The sequence below is a fragment of the Canis lupus genome, chromosome 3, assembly GCF_003254725.2.
Source record: "Canis lupus dingo isolate Sandy chromosome 3, ASM325472v2, whole genome shotgun sequence".
In the NCBI taxonomy this organism is placed as follows: Eukaryota; Metazoa; Chordata; class Mammalia; order Carnivora; family Canidae; genus Canis; species Canis lupus.
Genome location: NC_064245.1, coordinates 84,834,317 through 84,854,310, shown reverse-complemented (window position 1 = coordinate 84,854,310; position 19,994 = coordinate 84,834,317). Strand labels below are relative to the sequence as shown.

Genomic DNA, 19,994 nt, shown 5'->3' with positions numbered 1-19,994 from the left:
AAATTAAAATGAGCTACCATTTTACTGCCATTAGATTGGAATATACTTAAAATTCTAACAATCTTGAGTGTGGGTGAGGATATAAGACATGGGGAGCTCCAGGTCCTGCTGGTCACAGTGTGCAAACTGGTATGTACCCCGTTGGAGAACTGCACAGCCATCAGATAGAAAATACATCCTTCAACACAGAAGTTGCACATTTTGGGACTTTTCACAGAAAACTTCTGGCAAATGTGTATGAAGAAACAAGGACCAAAAATACCCACTGACATGTTGTTTGTACTAACAAAAACCAACAGGAAAAACAACATACATAGCAATATTCCCATATGCATCAACATGGATAAATCTCAAACACATCAAGTGGGATGAAAAGCAGATTTAGGAAAGATATTATGTAAACAAAATTTTGAAATGATCAAAATAATTCTATATAATGCCTGTCTATATTTACCCCATGTAGCAAACATTCAAAAATATGCTGGAATTAAAAATACTAAATTCAAGTAATGTTTACCCCGAGTATAGATTTTTTTGGGGGTCGTGGGGTGGAGTGGGGTTTGGTCAGGGTTTTACTTCTCAGTGCCACCATTTGTCAGACTGGGACCCTGGACAAGTCCTTTTATCTCTTTAAAACTCATTTTCCCCAGCTGCAAAAAGGAGAATAGTTATAATAATTACACAATTATAATAGCTATAAGATTAAATAAGATAAAGATTGAACAAGGTGATGAATGCATGATCCTTGCACACAGTAAGCACTTAGCTAAATGTTAACCTGCATTATCAGCATCTCAATTTGACTACAAGGGCATTCTTGAATCACTCTGATTCTCATTTCTTAACTCTCTCGAGGAAATGAGATTTTGTGTATCAGATCCCTCAAATTTATGCATTTTTTTAAAAAAAGATTTTATTTATTTATTCATGAGAGAGAGAGGCAGAGACACAGGCAGAGGGAGAAGCAGGCTCCATGCAGGGAGCCCAATGTGGGACTCGATCCTGGGACTCCAGGATCACGCCCTAGGCTGAAGGCAGGTGCTAAACCGCTGAGCCACTCAGGGATCCCGATTTTATGCATTTTCTAATTACAAATTTGTACCCTTTGACCCACATCCTAAACTCTCACATCCCCAAATCCTGGTATCCACTATTCTACTCCGTGTTTCTAGGAGTTCAGCCTTTTTAGATTCCACATATAAGTGACATCATACAATACAGTATTTGATTTTGTCTGTCTGACTTATCTCATCAACATTATGCCCTCAAGCTCCATCCATATTGATGCAAATGGCAGGATGTCCTTCTTTCTCGTGGCTGAATAATATTCCATTATATATGTAAACACACACACATATAATGTCTTTTTCATCCATTTATTCATTGGTGGACACTTAAATTACTTTTAAATCTTCACTATTGTGAGAAATGGTGTGATAAACATGGAAGTTCAGACATCTTTTCTATATCCTATTTCCACTTTTATTTTTGGATACGTACCCAGAAGTGAGATTGCTGGATCATATGGTAGTTCTGCTTTTGAATTTTAACTCTACTGTATTGTTCATTTTTAACAACACTGTCTTATACACTTGAAAGTTACTCAGAGTCTAGATCTTAAATGTTCTCGCCACAAAAAAGAAATGATAATTATGTGATGTGATGGAAGTGTTAGCTAACGCTATGGTATCTATCGTATAGCAAGATGTAAGTGTATCATCAAATCAACACGTATCCTTTAAACTTCACAAATGTGATACGTCAATTATAACTCAATTTAGAAAAAGTGAGACTTTAGCCTCATATCTGGATGACATGTAACTGAGAATAAAGATATAGGCTTGGAACAGTTTCCTTTTTAAAGTCTGGTTTTAACAAGAAGCTGAGTTTCGACTAGAGCTGCTAATTAAGTCTGCAAGGAGGACACAGTGCTGATTAATCCAGCTGTACCTGCTGGTGGCAGATCCTCGGAAATAACAAAGAGCTGTCATCTTCTTCCAGCACTGGGGGTGGGGGGTGGGGTGGGAGGGGAGGACACGGTTACACACTCAGCTCTTTTGGGCTTGTTTTCATAGAATCCGCCACAATACTCAAAGTGCCACTTACCGCAGACTTCTCGGTACGATGATATACCTGACCCGTCCTTCTGCGATGACTCACCGCGGTCCTTCTCTGTGTCAGCATTGTGCCGGGCTGGGGTGACCCAGAGGTGTCCCTGCTTTAATACCTCACCCATCCCATTGGGAGACAGAGCAAATGCCAAGGAACAAAGACCTGAACAATAGGACAAAAGTATGCAATTAACGGTGTCATTTGACTGGTAAAGACAGCAAACCAGGGAATTCATAGGAGGGGGCAGTGAGCACAGGCTGCAAGAGAGCATCCCTGGCTTTGGCTTCAGACAAGTAGAAGTAGAAAGCAACCTCACCTTCCTCCTCCACAGGAAGCATCTGCTTCCCTGCCCATGTGGCTTACCGTGTGACTTGCTTTAACCAATGGGGCGTTAGGAGAAGTGATGTGAATGAAAGCTTTATTTAAAGCTTTAAAAATTTTTTTTGAATATTTTATTTATTTATTCATGAGAGGCACACAGAGAGAGGCAGAGACACAGACAGAGGGAGAAGCAGGCTTCCCGCGGGGAGCCCGATGCATCCATCCCAGGACCCGGGGATCACGATCTGAGCCAAAGGCAGATGCTCAACCACTGAGCCACCCAGGCGCCCTATTTTAAAATTAAAAGAAAAAAATAAAATAAAATTTATTTTTTTATCTGACGGGGGGATGGGGGGAGAGAGAGAGAGAGAATCTTAAGCAGACTTCTTGTTGAACACAGAGCTCAGGGTGAGTTTTGATCCCATCATCTGTGAAATTATGAGCTGAGCTGAAATCACAAGAGGGATGCTCAACAACTGAGCCACCCAGGCACCCCTGTGAAGGCTTTAAATATGCTGACACTTTTGGATTTTTGAGCCTTTTGCCATGAGGTTGACATGGAGAGAGAGAGAGAGAATCTTAAGCAGACTTCTTGTTGAACACAGAGCTCAGGGTGAGTTTTGATCCCATCATCTGTGAAATTATGAGCTGAGCTGAAATCACAAGAGGGATGCTCAACAACTGAGCCACCCAGGCACCCCTGTGAAGGCTTTAAATATGCTGACACTGTTGGATTTTTGAGCCTTTTGCCATGAGGTTGACATGTTGAGCATGCCCAGATGCACCACATGGCCTGGAAACAAGCCCAGCCAAGTCCAGCCTAAATCCCTGAACTGCAGCCACCCCACAGGTGCCTGAGTGAAGAATAAATGCTTATGGCTGTGTGCCACTGAGACTTACAGTGGCTTGATATTCAGGCTGACTGCAACAGTAGTCTATTCATCTGTAAAATGGGGAAAATATGTGTCTTATGTTCAGTGGTAGTGTGAGAATTAAGTGGATATAAACCAAATGTCTCAGACTTCCACACTGCCGAGAATGCAACTAAGGTGCATTAATAGGAATCCCTGATTTGCAATAGCCCCTCTACTCAAGAGGAAATTCCCTTCTTGGAAAACAAATGATCAATAAAAAGTCTTGCTGTTTCTCAGTGTGTGTGGCAGGTGCTCCCCACCCCCCACCAGCCCTTGGTCCCCATAATGCTGCCAGGATACCACTCTAATCTTGGATTCTGCGTCTGCTGAACAGTTCAGTCCAGCCCTTTGGTGGGGCTGCCATAGATTCACCGACAAACAGCCGAGGACTTGAACTTCATGATGCAGGACAGCTTGACTCACCCAACAAATATCTATTGCCTGCTTACTGGTGTACTTCAGTGGGACACTGAGGCAGATGCATGACTTAGAGTAATTGCTTTGATAAGGAGAATGAGGTTAGGGGCACATGGGTGGCTCAGCAGTTGAGCATCTGCCTTCGGCTCAGGGTGTGATCCCAGAGTCCTCTCTGTGTCTCTCATGAATAAATAAATAAATAAATAAATATGTTTTTAAAAAGGAGAAGGGAAATGAGGATAGAAAATACTGTCTCCCTCATTTATACTCAATTGGCAAACTCCACAGCTTGGTTAGAATTTAGTAATAATTCTAAAGGCCTGTTTCTGTGAAACAGCCTTTTCAAGTGTGGAATGTTTCTAGAATGGCAGGGTTAAGGAGAGGCCCCCTGACAGCCATCACGGCAAACCCCGTTCAGGTCTCCTGTGCAGCCCTCAAGCCTTATGGCTGAGTCCTTCCTGGCCTCTGTAAGGCCTTGCTAGTCCATGGCCTTGAAATCTGTCAGGCTTGTCTGAACGCCAACCATGACCAGCAATGAAGATACGTTCCCAGAAGACATTCTAGTTTCTGTGCACATCTGAGTCTGCAAACAGCTTCCTGTAAGGTGGGGTATCCTTCGACCATGCTCCGTCAGTAGGTCAGGCCCTGCTAGGATCCCTGCTTCCAGAAATAACATACAGAAAGTACCAAATAAATGGTAGGTAGTCAAGAGTGTCAATTCTCTTCCACTTCCTGGAGGCCAAGAAACTTGAGCTGGATTATGGAATAGTTGGAATGAAAAAAAGGAAGGGGTCTGAAGTCTCTGTGCCCAGTGTGCCCAATCCTTATGTGTCAGACCTTGATGTCCACTCAGAGATGATGGAATGAGACTAATAAACGGAGCCCAGATGGTCTGCTGGTTGCTCAGGGTTACTAGCAAGTAATGTAGGCCAAGCATTCCTGCTCTGGGCCATTGCAGACCTGTGAGTCTCACACACTCTTTTGGTGATGAAATTATTATAAGGCCTCCCAGAGGTCCTATAAATGTCTCCTAAAGTCCTAACGAGTACTGTGTTTCTTAGGTTTCTGACTCTTCAAATGTGAACATTATTTATTTAAATGGCTACTAATCCCCTATCAGCTTTATTTTTAATTGTTTAAACTTAAGACTAGTTTTTTAAAAATATTTATTAATTTATTTGAGAGAGAGGGAGAGAGAGAGTGCAAGTGGGGGTGGTGCAGAGGGAGAGAGAGAGAGAATCTCAAGCAGACTCTGTGCATAGAGCCCGACGCTGGGCTGGATCTCAGGGTTGTGATATCATGACCTGAGCCGAAACTGAGAGTCAGACGCTTAACCAACTGAGCCCCCCAGGCATCCCAAGGCTAGATTTTAGGGGAGTTTTATGTTCACAGTAAAATTCAAGTGAAGATACAGAGATTTCCCATCTACTGCTTGCCCCCTCCCACCATGTAGCCTCCCCCATTATTAATACCCCCCACCAGCGGGGTGTATTTGTTATAGTTGATGAACCTACATTGACATGTCACTGTCACTCTATGACCATAGTTTACATTGGGGTTTACTCATGGGGTTGCATGATCTGTGGGTTTGGACACGTGTAATGACATGTATCCATCATAGGGCATTTTCACTGCCCTAAAAATCTTCTGTAGTCCACCTTTTCACCTCTGCCCTTCCCGATCACACAACACTGGCAGTCACTAAACTTTTTATTGTCTCCACGGGTCTCCCTTTTCCAAAATGTCATATAGTTGCAACCCTATAGTATGTAATTTTTTTCAGATTTTTAAAAAAGATTTTATTTATTTATTTGAGAGAGAGAGAGTGAGTGAGTGAGAGACAGAACACAAGCATGGGGAACAGCAGAGGGAGAGGGAGAAGCAGGCTCCCCATCGAGCAGGGAGCCCAACACAGGGCTGGATCCTGGGACCTCAGGACCATGACCTGAGCTGAAGGCAGACGCCCAACCGACTGAGCCACCCAGGGGTTCCTCAGATTGTTTTTTTTTCACTTAGTATTAATGTATTTAAATTTCTTCCGTGTCTTCTGACTTGACAGTACATTTCTTTTTAGCTCTGAGTGTTAGTCCACTGTCTGGAAGTACTACAGTTTCTTTATCCATTCACCTGTGGAAGGGCATCTTGACTGCTTCCACATTTTGGTAGTTATCAATAAAGCTGCCATAAACCTCCATGTGCAGGTTTTTGGGTGGACAGAATTTCCACTTCATTCAGTAAATCCCAAATGCAGTTGCTGCATTGCATGTTAAGAGGACTTCTGTGGCAGCCCCCGTGGCGCAGCGGTTTAGCGCCGCCTGCAGCCTGGGGTGTGATCCTGGAGACCCGGGATTGAGTCCCACGTCAGGCTCCCTGCATGGAGCCTGCTTCTCCCTCTGCCTGTGTCTCTGCCTCTCTCGCTCTCTCTCTGCCTCTATGAATAAATAAATAAAGAATCTTTAAAAAAAAAAAAAAAAGAGGACGTTCGGTTCTGTGAGAAACCACCCACTGTCTTCCAGAGTGGCTGTACCATTTCACGTTCCCATCAACAATGAATGAGAGTTCCTAATGCTCCGCCTCTTTGCCAGTATTTGGTGTGGTCAGTGTTCCAAATTTGGGCCATTCTAATGGGCATAAGCTTTTCGTTGCTTTATTTTATTTGGGGGTCCAAGTGGGATCCTTCTATATAATCAGTTTGGGTCCCCTGGGCATGCCCAAACCACTCTGTTCTTCCTCTTTGCAGCTGTGAGGCCCTTCAGACACAATCTGTCTTCATGCCACATGGAGGGAAATGGTAGGTGGGCTTCTGGAAGCACTCACCTGAGGTATATGGGGACTCCAGGTGCAGACAGGAGGCCTGGTGTCTGTCCTGTGACTACATGGCCTGCTGTGGGTGACCCAAGTCAGAGAGGGAGAGTGAGAGGGGTGCCTGAAAGTGATAATCAATTAAAAACACACTAGGCAGGATGTTGGAGGGGGTGGTGGGGGCAGGCTGTGTCCAGGCATCAGAGATGCAAGTAGCAACCTTTCCTACTCTGTGACTCTCAGCAAGTTCTGGCTGGCGGAGTGGACCGGCCGCAGGAATTATGTGAAATGGGTGCAGGAAGTACATGAAATACTTCCAGTGTTCATGAGCCAAGCCAGTTCTCAATGATCAATCCAGTACATAGTCTTCAAGGAAGACAGAAGGTAAGAGGTCTCCTTACTGGGTATCAGCCAGCCTTCATTCTGACTCCCTGGTTTCCTTAGGTTGACTTACTCGGAGAATAACCCTTGGTATTTCTAGTGCTTTAGACCTGCCCTCTAAAGAGTCATCTCAGTCTAAGTGACATGTTGAAGCTCTGCCACTCTGTAAACACCAAGAGCCATGAGATGGCCACATTCAGCTTCCTGACTATTGAGAGACCCACTGACATCTGGGTGACCACGTTCCCTGGCTTTCTCTCTGCAAAGTTTCCAGAAGGCAAATCTATGCCTGTTCAGAGCCAGCCTTTCCCGAGCTCACTCACTGCTGAGTTCTGGGGTCATGCTAACCACGTGGGGCACCAGTGGGAAGCTCCATGCTCCACTCTCTCCCACATTGTGCATGTTCTCACCTGCAGACCCTTGTCCAGGCAGCCCTCCCCAGCTGACATGCGCCTCTGATCTGCCTCGCTAAAATCCTTCCCAGCTGAAGGGACTCAGCCCCCACCTCTGTGACTGCCCCTCACTTCCTCGCTACCACTAGTGCTTTCCGCCACTGAATGCCCTGAAATGTATCTTGTATTATCTTGGCAATGGGTTCCAAATGTATGTGCATCACACCAAGATGTGCACTGGAAATATATTTTCTTTAGTTTGTTCATAGTCTAGACTTACTTCTGAGTGTACATCCTCTGGGTATTGGTGGGGATTGGTGGGGGAGATTGGGGTGAGGGATCTATTTCGTCCAAAGTAATAAACTAATGCAGTATCTTTGGGTGATGTTCAATTTCTTTTTAAAAAAATATTTTATTTATTTATTCATGAGAGACACAGAGAGAGGCAGAGGCACAGGCAGAGGGAGAAGCAGGCTCCCTGTGGGGAGCCTGATACAGGACTCGATCTCAGGACACCGGAATCACGACTTGAGCCAAAGGCAGAGGCCACTGAGCCACCCAGGTGCCCTGATCAGTTTCTTTAGGTAAAATGCCTCCTCTTTCAGAATCATCTCCCCCATCCCCCAAATTTCCTTGTAAGATGGTACAATGGTGTAACCTACAGCATTTTTATGGTGGTGTATGGAGTCTTCATACCGTCTAGCCATCAGGCCAGCCTCTGAGGCAAACATCTGCTGTCAACAAGATTGTGGTCCCTTCCCTTGGCCTGGCCACTGCTTCAGGGACGTCTTCTCCAACTTCTGCTGACCAATGAACTCCACTCTGGCTTTCATTGATGTTTAAAGATTTCCATAGCTGGGGCACCTGGGTGGCTCAGTCCATTAAGCATCTGGCTCTTGATCTCAGCTCAGGTCTTGACTTCAGGGTCATGAGACCTCCACACAGTGTGGAGCCTACCTAAAAAGTGAATAAAGATTCCCATAGCTGCAGCCCCTCTTAAAGCAGACAGCCAGCACCCTCAGCTACCTTCCCCATTTCTCCCTCAGGGCACACACATTTCTGGACACCTTCAGACCACACAGAAAGCCAGGAAGATTCAGGGAAGCTTCAGGCTCTTGCCCTTGGCTACAGAAAACAGAAGTACTGGTTGAACCTCAGGTATGGAGGGAGGGCAGGGGCTACTGAGAGGGTGTAAAAAAGAAGAACCATGGCATGCGCTTTCCTCTTTCAAACTCTGTTCCTCTCTTCTTTTCCCCACCCTCCTTTGGGTATAAAGAGTGCATTTTCTTCTTACACTCTTGCAACCATAGCATCTAGTCACAAGTGGAAGGAATACTGTCTCTCCACTATTGATAGAAAAATCTTTGAGCTAGTCCTCCAAATCTGTCCTTTGATTTAACTAAAGAAATGTGAGAAACCCATCCTTTCCCCCACCAGGCTTAGCTGTCAGGCCCAGTATCCTGTTAATGAAGTCAAACACCTGTTTTCTTCCACTCTCTAGTAATAAGCTTCAGGGCTCTCTCTGAGGGAGAGAGCTTCAAAGGAACATGAGTTGTAGGAGAAATTAAGATGCATTGGTTTAATGTTTACTAATATTACCCCAAGTTTCATCTTGCTTAATACTCGTGCTCTTATTTACCTTTTCGTATTTGTCAGTTCTTTCTCTCCAAGTAAGTAAAATGTTTGTTTTATCCACCATGAAGTTTCACACAGTGTTACACACAGAGTAAATTCACACAGGAAAATTAAAAACAAAAGTTTACAGCTTCATTGAAGTGTCATTGACACACAACATACTGCATATGTTTAAAGACCAGAATTTGATAGGTTTTGACATGTGGAAACACCCGTGAAACCATCATCAAAATCTAGATAATGAACATTATCTATCACTCCCAAAGTTTCAAAAACATCTTCCCTGCCCCCCATATCTCACTTCACTCTTACATGCCCTAGGCAGTCATTGATCAACTTTCTGTCACTATGGATTAGTTGGTATTTTCTAGAATTTTATTTTATATTGGATAGTAACGTGTTGTATGGATATACTATAATTTGTTTATCCCTTCTTTTGTTCATGGACATTTGAGTTGTTTCCAGGTTAGGGCTATTACAAAGGGAGCTGTTATGAACACTATGTGCAAGTGGACATACATTTTTATTTTTCTTGGATAAATACCTAGGAGTGGAATGGGGGAGCTGTATGGGAAGTAGAGTTTCCAGATTTAGTAAATAAAAATACAAAGTACCCACTAAAATGGAATTTCAGATAAACAAGTAATTTATTAATATATATGTCCCATTAAATTTTTAGGTCATACTTATATTAAAAATTATTTATTATTTATGTGAAATTCAAATTTAACTTCCTTGGTATTATCTGACAACACTAACTTAACTAAACTAATGCTTAATTGACACTATTAACTTTTTAGGGAACTGCCAAACTTTTTTCTGAAGTGGTTGTAACATTTACATCCCACAAGCAGTATATATTGAGAATTCTAGTTTTTTCGTGTCCTCATCGACACTTGGTATGATCAATCTTTTTAATTTTACCCATGCTCGTAAGTCTGCAGTGGTATATCGATGTGATTTTAACTTGCTTTTCCATAATGACTACTGATACTGAGTATATTTTCAATGTGCTTATTTGGCATCCCTATCGCTAGCCTGATGTAGAGTCTGTTCAGTTCATTCACCCCCCAAGTCTTTTTTTGTATTGGATTTCTGATGTCTTATTGAGTTGTAAGAGTTCTTTACATATGCTGTATACAAGTCCTTTGTTGTATACCTTATTTGCAGGTATGTTTTCCCAGTTTGTGGCTTGTTTTTTTCATTTGTGTTAACAGTGTCTTTTGAAGAGCAAGAATTTTTCATTTTGATGAAATCTAGTTTATTGATATTTTTCTTTTATAGTTCATGTTTTTGTGTCCTTTACATAACAGCTTTGTCAATTCAAGATGACTAATATTTTCTTTCAGAAGTTTTATAGTTTTGTCCTGTACATTTAGATCTATGATCCACTTTGAGTTAATTTTTTCTATGGTGTAAGGTAAGGTATAGGTTCAATTTTTTGCTTATGACTCTCAAGTTGTTTTTATTTTTATTTTTTATTATGTATGTATGTATGTATGTATTTATTTAATTTTATTTTTAAAAGTTGTTGTTTTTAAGAAAAGATTATTCTATCTCCAAGGCAGTTGAATGTCTTGGCCAATTTGTTGCAAATCAATTGGCCATATATGTGTGGGAATTTCTAAAATCTCTATTCTGTGCCATTTATCTATATGTCTATTTTTACAGCAATACCATGCTGTCTTCATAACTATAGCTTATTCTAAATCTTAAAATCAGGTAGTGTCAGTCCTCTAGTTTTGTTTCTTTTTTTTTTTTTTCAGTATTGCCTTAGTTGTACTAGGTCCTTTGTGTTTCTATATAAATTTTAGGATCAGCTTGGCAATTTCTGCCAAAAAAAATCCTGCCACGATTTTGATTGCTATTTCATTGAATCTATAAATAAATTTGAAGAATGACATCTTTAAGAAATTAAGTCTTTTGACCTATGAACATGATCTATATCTTCATTTTATTTAGTTTTTCTTTAATGTTTTTCAGTAATGTTCTTTGATTTGGAATACAGATCTTATAAATCTTTTGTTAAATTTTTACCTAGATGTTTCATATTATCTGATGTTCTTGTAAGTAATTATTAAAGAATTTTGACATTTCAATTGTTTATTTATTTTTTTTAATTTTTTTTAAATTTTTATTTATTTATGATAGTCACAGAGAGAGAGAGAGAGAGAGGCAGAGACATAGGCAGAGGGAGAAGCAGGCTCCATGCACCGGGAGCCTGATGTGGGATTCGATCCCGGGTCTCCAGGATCGCGCCCTGGGCCAAAGGCAGGTGCCAAACCACTGCGCCACCCAGGGATCCCATTTCAATTGTTTATTGATAATATATCAAAATATAATTTGGTTTTGTATGTTGTCATTGGGTCCTACAGGTGTACTAAGGTCATTTAGTTGTTATAGTATCTTTTTTATGTATTTCTTAGAAATTTTACAAAGGACTTTCAGTACAATACTGAATAAAACTGAAGTGAGTAGACATCTTTGCTTTGTTTCCCATCTTAGAGGGAAGCATTCAGTCTTTCATTTTTAAGGGAATGTAGCTATAACTTTTGCTGTAGATACCCTTTATGCAATTGAGAAATTTCCCTTCTCTTCCTAATTTGCTGTCTGTTTTATCATAATGGAATGTTGGATTTTGTCAAATGTCTTTTCTGCACCCATTGAGATGATCCTGTTTTATATATATATTTTTGTTTTTAATATGGTGAATTACATTGATTGGTTTCAATCATTAAAACCTTGAATTCCCAGGGCGAACTACATTTGATCATGATATATTACCTTGTTTATTCATTGCTGGTTTCAATTTGCTAATATTTGGTTTTTGTATCTGTGTCTAGGAGAGATACTGATCTGTGGTTTAGTTTTCTCCTCTTGTAATATTTTGTCTGATTTTATGTCAAAGTAATACTGGCTTCATAAAATAAATTCTGACATATTTCTCTTTCTTAATTTTTTAAAAAAGATTTTATTTATTTATTCATGAGAGACACAGAGAGTGAGGCAAAGACATAGGCAGAGAGAGAAGCAAGCCCCATGCAGGGAGCTCAATGTGGGACTCAATCCCGGGACTCCAGGATCACACCCTGGGCTGTAGGCAGACACTCAACCACTGAGCCACCCAGGCATCCCTCCCTTTCTTAATTTTCATGTAAGTGTTTATGTAGAGTTGGCATTATATTTTTCCTAAAAAATTTAAAAATCTTAAGTAATCTCTACACCCAGCATAGGGTTCAAACTCACAACCCCAACATCAAGAGTTACATGCTCTGCCGACTGAGCCAGCCAGGTTCCTCATTTCTTAAATTTTTGATAGAATTCACCACTACAGTCATCTGAGCTTGGAAATTTCTTTTTGAAAAGGTTTATAAACTATGAATTCAACTTCCTTAAAAGCTGTGGTCTATTCACATTGACTATTCTTACATTAGCCTTGGCAATTTATGTCTTTTAGGGAATTGTCCATTTTATGTATGATGTCAAATTTATTGGTGTAAAGCTTTCCTAATATTCCCTTATTAATCTTTTTATGTCTGTAAGATCTATAGTGATATTATTCATTTATTCCTGATATTGGCAATTTTGTGTCTTTTCTCTAGAGCTTTATCAATTTCATTGATTCCCCCCCAAATAATCAGCTTTGATTTCATTGATTTTCTTTATTTTTCTGGTTTCAACTTCATTAATATCTTTTCTTTATTATTTCTTTTCTTCTGTTTATTGTAAGTTTATTTTGCTCTTCTTTTTCCTTATGGTAGAAATTTATATCATTGATTTGAGAACTACCTCTTTTCTTCCTTCTTTTTTTTTTAAAGATTTATTTATTTAGTTTAAAGAGAGTGAATGAGAAAATGTGAGCAGGGAGAGGGGATAGAGGGAGAGGGAGAGAGAGATTCCTCAAGCAGACTCCCTGCTGAACACAGAGCTCAATTTGGGGCTCAATTCCAGGACCTGAGATCCTTACCTGAGCTGAAATGAAGAGTTGGCCAATAACCAATTGACCCACCCACGTGCCCGAAGATCTACCTCTTTTCTTATAAACAGTTAACGTCGCACAGTGCCACAAATTTTGATGTGTTATTTGTATATTATTATTCAGTTCAAAATGTCTTCTAATTTCCTTTGAGATTTCTTTTTGATCAGTGGGTTGTTTAGGAATGTATTGTTTCTTTTCCAGCTAGTCTAGTTGCTTTATTTTTGTTAACTTGCAATTTATTTCCATTGTGGTCAGATAATAGATTCTGTAAGATTCTATATTTTGAATTCTATTGAGACTTGTTTTATGGTTCAGGATATAGTTTATCCTCGTAAACATTTCATGTTTCCTTCAAAGAAATGTGTATTTTGTGATTTGGGGGTAGAGCGTTTTATGTTAAAACATTTTAAAGATGTTTTGTCATTCAGATTTTCTATATAGTTACTGATTTATTTTTAGTTGTTGTATTACTGAAAGAAGTGTGTTGATGTTTAACAATTTGTGGATTTGTCTATTTTTACTTATTTCTGTCAGTTTTTGCTTCAGACATTTTTGATACTGTTACTAGTTACATCTATATTTCTAATTATTCTATCTTCCTGATTTATTGTCCCTTTTAACATAATGAAGTGTCCTTTTTTGTCTCTTGTAACTTTCCTTGTCTTAAAGTCTATTTTGTCTGATATTAATAAAGCTACTCTAGCTTCCTTTCTTTCTTTTTGTTTCTTAAAGATTTTATTTATTCATGAGAGACAGAGAGAGAGGCACAGACATAGGCAGAGAGAGAAACAGGCTCCCTGCAGGAAGCCCAATGCAGAACTCAATCCCAGGACCCTGGGATCACAACCTCAGCCGAAGGCAGACGCTCAACTACTGAGCCACCCAGGTGCCCCTCTTGACACCTTTCTATGTGGCTGCTCATAGGTCTAGTTCCTTCCTTTTTGACTGCTGCATTGTTTTCCATTACATTCATCTGTTACATCCATTCTCCTACTGAGCAGTCTCCTAGACTGCTCCATCTCCTTGCTCTCTGAGACAGTGCTGTGATGAACATCCCCTCTCCTATGTATACCCTGTCAGAACTGTGCAGTCTGTGGAGCCCATCCTCAACAGTTAGGCTTGCTGGATAATAAATGCTTAATTTTCACTAAGTATGTTACTGTCACATTGAGCACCAGTTTGCCCTCTTGCAACAAGGCATGAGAGCTTCTATTTCTCATATCTCAGTGTATTACCTGTCTTCCTCATTTTACAAAATGTGGATATGAAGTGATATCTTCTAATTTTAATTTGTCTTTCTTCAACTTCAGGTTGGATTGAGCAGCCTTTTAACTACTTGTAAATCGTTAGATTTTTCTCCTTCTGGGAATTGCGTGATCATATGCTTTGAAACTTTTTTCTACTACGTTTTCTGTTGTGGTTGATTAGTGTGCAATCATTGTACATTGTAGATATTGATCCTTTGTGGTGATGGATGTTGCAAATGCCTTCTCCCAATCTGTCACCAGTCTGACAATTTTGTCTATGATTATCAGAGCAGAAATCCTTCATTTTTGAAAAAAAGAAATCCATCTGTTGTTTAAAAAATCCTTTCTGATTCAAAATCAGGAAAATACTCTCCTGCATTTTCTCCTACTAGCCTTGCAGTTCTGTCTTTCATAGTTAAGTCTTTAATTAAATTTGACTTTTTGTATAAAGGACATGAAATACAATTTTCATCTTATTTTTCTACTATGAATAGCCAATTTCCTAACTCTATCTACTAAACATTCCATTCTTAGACCAACTGGTTTGTGGTGACACTTTATCATACACCAAATATCGGTTTATAACTGGTCTGCTCCTGAGCTCTCCATTGTTCCCCTTTGAACTATTTGTCCATTCTTTCATCACCGCCCCACTGTGTTACTGTGATTTGTAGTAAAATGATGTTTGGTAGGTCAATTCTCTTTCCATTTTCAAATTTTCTTACCCTATTCATGGACTTATATTCTTTCATACACATTTTAAAATCAGTTTTTCAGGGATCCCTGGGTGGCGCAGCAGTTTGGCGCCTGCCTTTGGCCCAGGGCGCGATCCTGGAGATCCGGGATCGAATCCCACATGAGGCTCCCGGTGCATGGAGCCTCCTTCTCCCTCTGCCTATGTCTCTGCCTCTCTCTCTCTCTCTGTGTGACTATCATAAAAAAAATAAAATAAAATAAAAATAAAATCAGTTTGTCAGTTTTTCACAAACACAAAATCAGGAGACTTTGACTGAAATATTGAACTTATACATAAATTTTGAAGAAATTAACATATTTATATATTCTTATTTTATCCATGGACAAGGCATATTACTTTATTTATATCTTCTTTTAAGTACTTTAATATCTTTAATATTTTTTAGTTTTCTTTGTAAAGGTTAAGTGAATTTACTGGACATTTTATAGCTATGTTGCTGTTATAAAGGAAATTATTTAACATTTTAATTATCTAATATTTTATTTTATTACTGCTGATGTAGGAAAAACTACTGATTTTTTTAATTGACATTAAATCCTACAGCTTTTTTAGACATTTTATTTGGACTTCCAATGAATCACAACTTGGCATCTCCCTCTACCAAAGAGAGGAAAGAAAGACTACCACTTCCCCAGCTAACAGAGGATTGGCAATGAGCAAGCAGTAGATGAATGTGGGCATCAGTCTCAGATTTGCCAAAATGTGACCAGTAAGAATAAAGAGAAGGAAATCCAAAGCATGGTTTTTAAACTCAAATGCCTAGGTAGGCTAGGTGTAAATCAGCAGGGAATGGTGGGGACTGGAGTAAACGAGAAAGCACAGGCTCTATCTAAAAGGGGCAGACCTCCTTAGCTTCAGCTAGTTCTTGTCATGCAGCCATGAAAGCTACTTTTTTTTAACATCTTCAGATTTTATTAGGAAAAACCCCAAATCCTTGATTTTAAGATGTTAGGAAATGATTCAAAATTTTAAAAATGTTGGGTGGGCCGAAGAAATCACATCTGTGTGCTAGATTTGTTTCACAATCTACTGGTCTATAACCCCTGGTCTGAGGATGTCCTAAAGGGAGAAGACAATAGGGTACTAAGTGAATATCACCTCTGGGCCCCACTCTTCCATTCCTTTTCCCCATGATTACCCCATGTTGACTTCATTCTGCAGTGTTCTGTTCCAGTTCTCTTAACACTAGCCTCATAGGAATTGAATTTAGAACTTGAGGAGAGAAAAGGATGGTCAAGGCTTGAGAAGGTGTGAGCTGGACCCAGATCACATAGGCTGAGAACTCCTGAGAGAATAAATGCCTAAGCTGGGGCATGCATTGATGTGTGACCTACCTACCAGCTTTGCCTGAAAGTACTTTGGTGCTGGAACAACTCCAGCTCTTTTCAGCATTACCTGGAGATGAGCATGTTTGGACAACTGCCTCAGATCAGGATGGCTCTCATGAGTCCAAGTTCTGGAATGGAATCAACCTCCCACAGTGTTTCAGGTTGGCGTTATGGGCTGAACTATGTCCTCCCAACATTCTCACGTGGAAGTTGAACACTCAATGTCTCAGAATGTGATTGTATTCAGAGATGGGGCCTTTACAGATATCATTAAGTAAAATGAAGCCATTAGGGTGGGCTCTGATCCAGAATGATTGGTGTCCTTATAAGAGGAGGTGAGGACACAGACACACACAGAGGGAAGCCTGTGTGAAGACATCGACATAAAAAAAAATAAAAAATCTTAAAAAAAAAAAAAAAAAAGGGCAGCCCAGGTGGCTAGGTGGTTTAGCGCTGCCTTCGGCCCGGGGCATGATCCTGGGGTCCCGGGATCGAGTCCTGCGTCGGGCTCCCTGCGTGGAGCCTGCTTCTCCCTCTGCCTGTGTCTCTGCCCCTCTCTCTCTTTCTCTCATTAATAAATTAAAAAAAATTAAAAAATCTTAAAAAAAAAGACATCGGCCGATGATAGCCATCTAAGCCAAGAAGAGAAGCCTCAGAAGAAGAAAGCCCTGCTGACACCTTGATCTTGCACTTCAAGGCTCCAAAGCTGTGAGGAATTAAATTTCTGTTGTTTAAGCCTCTCAGTCTGTGATACTTTGTTATGGCAGCTCTAGCAGACGAAGATAGCTGTGTTCTTCTAAGATGCACGTTGCAAGTGAAGTTTTATGGGACTAGTGTCAGGACATCCTATACAAAAACAAGGAAGACAGAGGGAGAAATTGAATTATAATGAGGTTGCCACCAAGGTGGTGTTCTGGAGCTGGGATGGCCCTTCAGGGCTGTTCCAAATTGAGGCAAGAAGCCTTTTTTTCCTATATAGGTTGTTCTTAAGGTGAAGGGTGGCAGGAGGTGATTCCTTCCCCCTCCATTCTATCCCCTGAAACATTTGGCAATGTCTGGAGATATTTTTCAGTTCTCACAACTAGGGAATGGGTGTGTGTGTGGTGGTGGTGGGGTACATGCACTACTGGCCTCCAGTGGGTCCAGGGATGCTGCTGCTAAATATCCTATGATGCATAAAGCAGCCCCCACAACAAAGAGCCATCTGGTCCCAAATGTCAATAGTTCTGAGGTTGAGAAAGCCTGCCCTACATCAACAAGTCATTGACCATGAGGTTCTCTTGCCAAGACATAACCTTGGGCAGGTCCCTATAGCTGATGGCAATTCCCAGTGAGCCGTCTGAAGTCTTATGATCCCAGCAACTGAAGAGTGAGTGTTTGTCATGAAGAGAAGATCCACGTAGAGCAAAGAGCTTTTTATCTGGACTCTCTGACTTCTCTCTCTTTTATTTAAGATTTTATTTCTAAGTAATCTCTACATCCAACACGGGGCTTAAACTTACAACCCTAAGATCAAGAGTTGCATGCTCTACTGACTGAGCTAGCCAGATGCCCCTCAGATTTCTCTTCCTAATAAAAGTAACAAGCAACCATGGTCAGGACACTGTCTTGCAGGTTTTACCTACATTACCTCGTCTAAACCATATGAAAAGTCAAGAGAGGTGGACTTCATATGACCCTTATTTTATAAATAATAATCCAAGATTCAGAGAGGGTTAATCACTCGCTCAAGGCTATGAGCTAGAATTTGAATCCACGGCTGTCAGACTCCAAAGTCTGGCTCTCTCCAGAAAAGATAATCTTTGGTAAAATAAGAGCAGTCTACACAGCGCACATTGGAGAAAGAGGATGGACCACAGATGCCACCCAGAACCGATATAAATACAGCCCCAGGGTATCCAGAGGCCCTGAAACAATGTCTGGTACCGTGTAAACATCACAGGGGCCAGACTCTGAGCACGGGATGCCTAGAGAGGAGACTCTTTCCATCTTTATATCTGTAAACATTAATGGGTTACCAGAAATGAATCCTTTCATAAGGAGGCCTTTTTTTTTTTTTCTTTTCTTTTTTTGCCTCCTTGAAGAGAATGCATGGAACTTAGGACTCTGTATGAGGACGACAGTAACCATGAAAAAGAAAAAAAGCCACTTTCCCGGAGTCAACAGTATAAAAATAATTTTTATTTACTACTGTAAATAAAGTAGTGCAAAGAGTAGTTGGGACCCACAATATTGCATTACTGATTTATTTACTACCTTAGCAGCATACAGTGTACAGACAGTCTGTTCTTCTTCTTCTTCTCTCTCTCTCTCTCTCACACATACACCTTCCACAGACTCAGGCAGGCATAAGGGGTAGGGATGGAACTATGAGCTAAAGGCTTATTTCCTGCATATTCCACTTGCTGCCAGTCTATTCTAATGGGTAATTCATGGAGAAGACTACAGTTAAATACTAAGAATTTTCTACATGTTACTTTATGGATTCAATCGAAAAGTAAATGATATCCAACAATGTCATTAAATGATTCGGAAGCACGACCCTAAAAAGTCAAGGAGGAAAATGTAAACCCATTTACAAAGCCGTCGCCTCCCCTGCATTTCCAGCCACAACCTATTTATTTCAAGGTGCCTTAGAACTGCTGGGTCTTGGAAGCCTAATTGAAGTCTGTGTTTTCGACTTGGAGGAGCAGGGCTGTGGCAAACACACCGAAATATTCTCTAACGGGTGGAGAGGTCACGATTTTCTGTTCTTCAGTGGATGGGAACAACCAAGGGGCTAAGCTGTTTAAAATACGCCGCAGTGTGCACGGATTCAGCTACACCACAGGGCAAACTATGACTCCCCGACACACAATCACTAGGGATGGACTCAACAGTGACCCAGTCAACCTCCCTGACACACCCCTGTGCTCAGGATGTTCCTTGTATTTGTCTGATAACCTCTGGTTTACCCACTGCCTGCTCTGGGTACTTCCTTATAATTGGATTAAAGAAAAAAGAAAAAAAAAAAAAGACACCAAGTGCAAAATTCGCATCCAGTTTGACAAGACATATATGGTGTTTTTCAGTATAATGCCCTAGCCCCAGCGTTCCAATACCAGCTGCTGACGGGGTTCTCTCTTGTCTGGAGAGACCTGGAGCGCACGGGTCACTCTCGAGGCTCTGCGTTATTAGTGACTGTGGGCCGGTCCTGAGCGGAGGCATCTGCAGCTGGAGTCACAGCTGGACTTGCGGTGGGAGCCGGGGGGTCTGAGGAGGACCGGGCTGGTGTCGGACGGGAACCGCTGGCTGCAGAGACACATGCAAGTGCTGAATATTCAAACCAGTGCATGCATGCATGACACACAACCAACACCTGGACCCTAGCAAGCCAGGGTAGATGCTTCTAGTCCAGTGGCCCTGACACTCACTAGATAATTAACTCTACGCTCCTTATCTGGGTTCTTTAGACTTTGGTGTCCCCTTGTATGAAATAGTGGATTGGAATAGATGTGCAAAGATCTCTAATGGTTCTGACATCCTGGGATTCTAAGTTCTGCCTTTATGCTGTGACTTCCAGGCAAATGTTTGAATTAAGAGAGAAGAAAGAAAAGAAAAAAAGAAAAGAAAAGAAAAGAAAAGAAAAGAAAGAAAAGAAAAGGAAAGAAAGAAAGAAAGAAAGAGAAAGAAAGAAAGAAAGAAAGAAAGAGAAAGAAAGAAAGGAGTG

The 19,994-nt window shown here is 40.8% G+C and overlaps 1 protein-coding gene and 1 long non-coding RNA gene across 6 annotated transcripts in view; one reads left to right on the top strand and one right to left on the bottom strand.

The window, feature by feature from the left end:
* The window catches only part of LOC112653301 (uncharacterized), a 30,733-nt gene that overhangs the window by 5,215 nt on the left and 5,524 nt on the right, over positions 1–19,994 (top strand). The window contains exon 3 of one of the 2 annotated variants that reach the window (XR_003132063.3): positions 8,386–8,497. The exons of the other annotated variant lie outside the window; for it this stretch is intronic. This is a non-coding gene — a long non-coding RNA (uncharacterized LOC112653301). The remainder of the gene's footprint in view (positions 1–8,385; positions 8,498–19,994) is intronic. 2 annotated transcript variants of the gene reach the window in all.
* SEL1L3 (SEL1L family member 3) overlaps positions 18,445–19,994 on the bottom strand; it is a 100,841-nt gene continuing 99,291 nt past the window's right edge. For 3 of the 4 annotated variants that reach the window (XM_025437289.3, XM_035714134.2, XM_049108724.1), the window contains exon 24: positions 18,445–19,576. In XM_025437289.3, coding sequence (XP_025293074.1) covers positions 19,437–19,576 — 140 coding nt within the window. In that variant the 3' untranslated portion in view covers positions 18,445–19,436. The remainder of the gene's footprint in view (positions 19,577–19,994) is intronic. The other variant, XR_007409981.1, reaches the window with a different exon arrangement.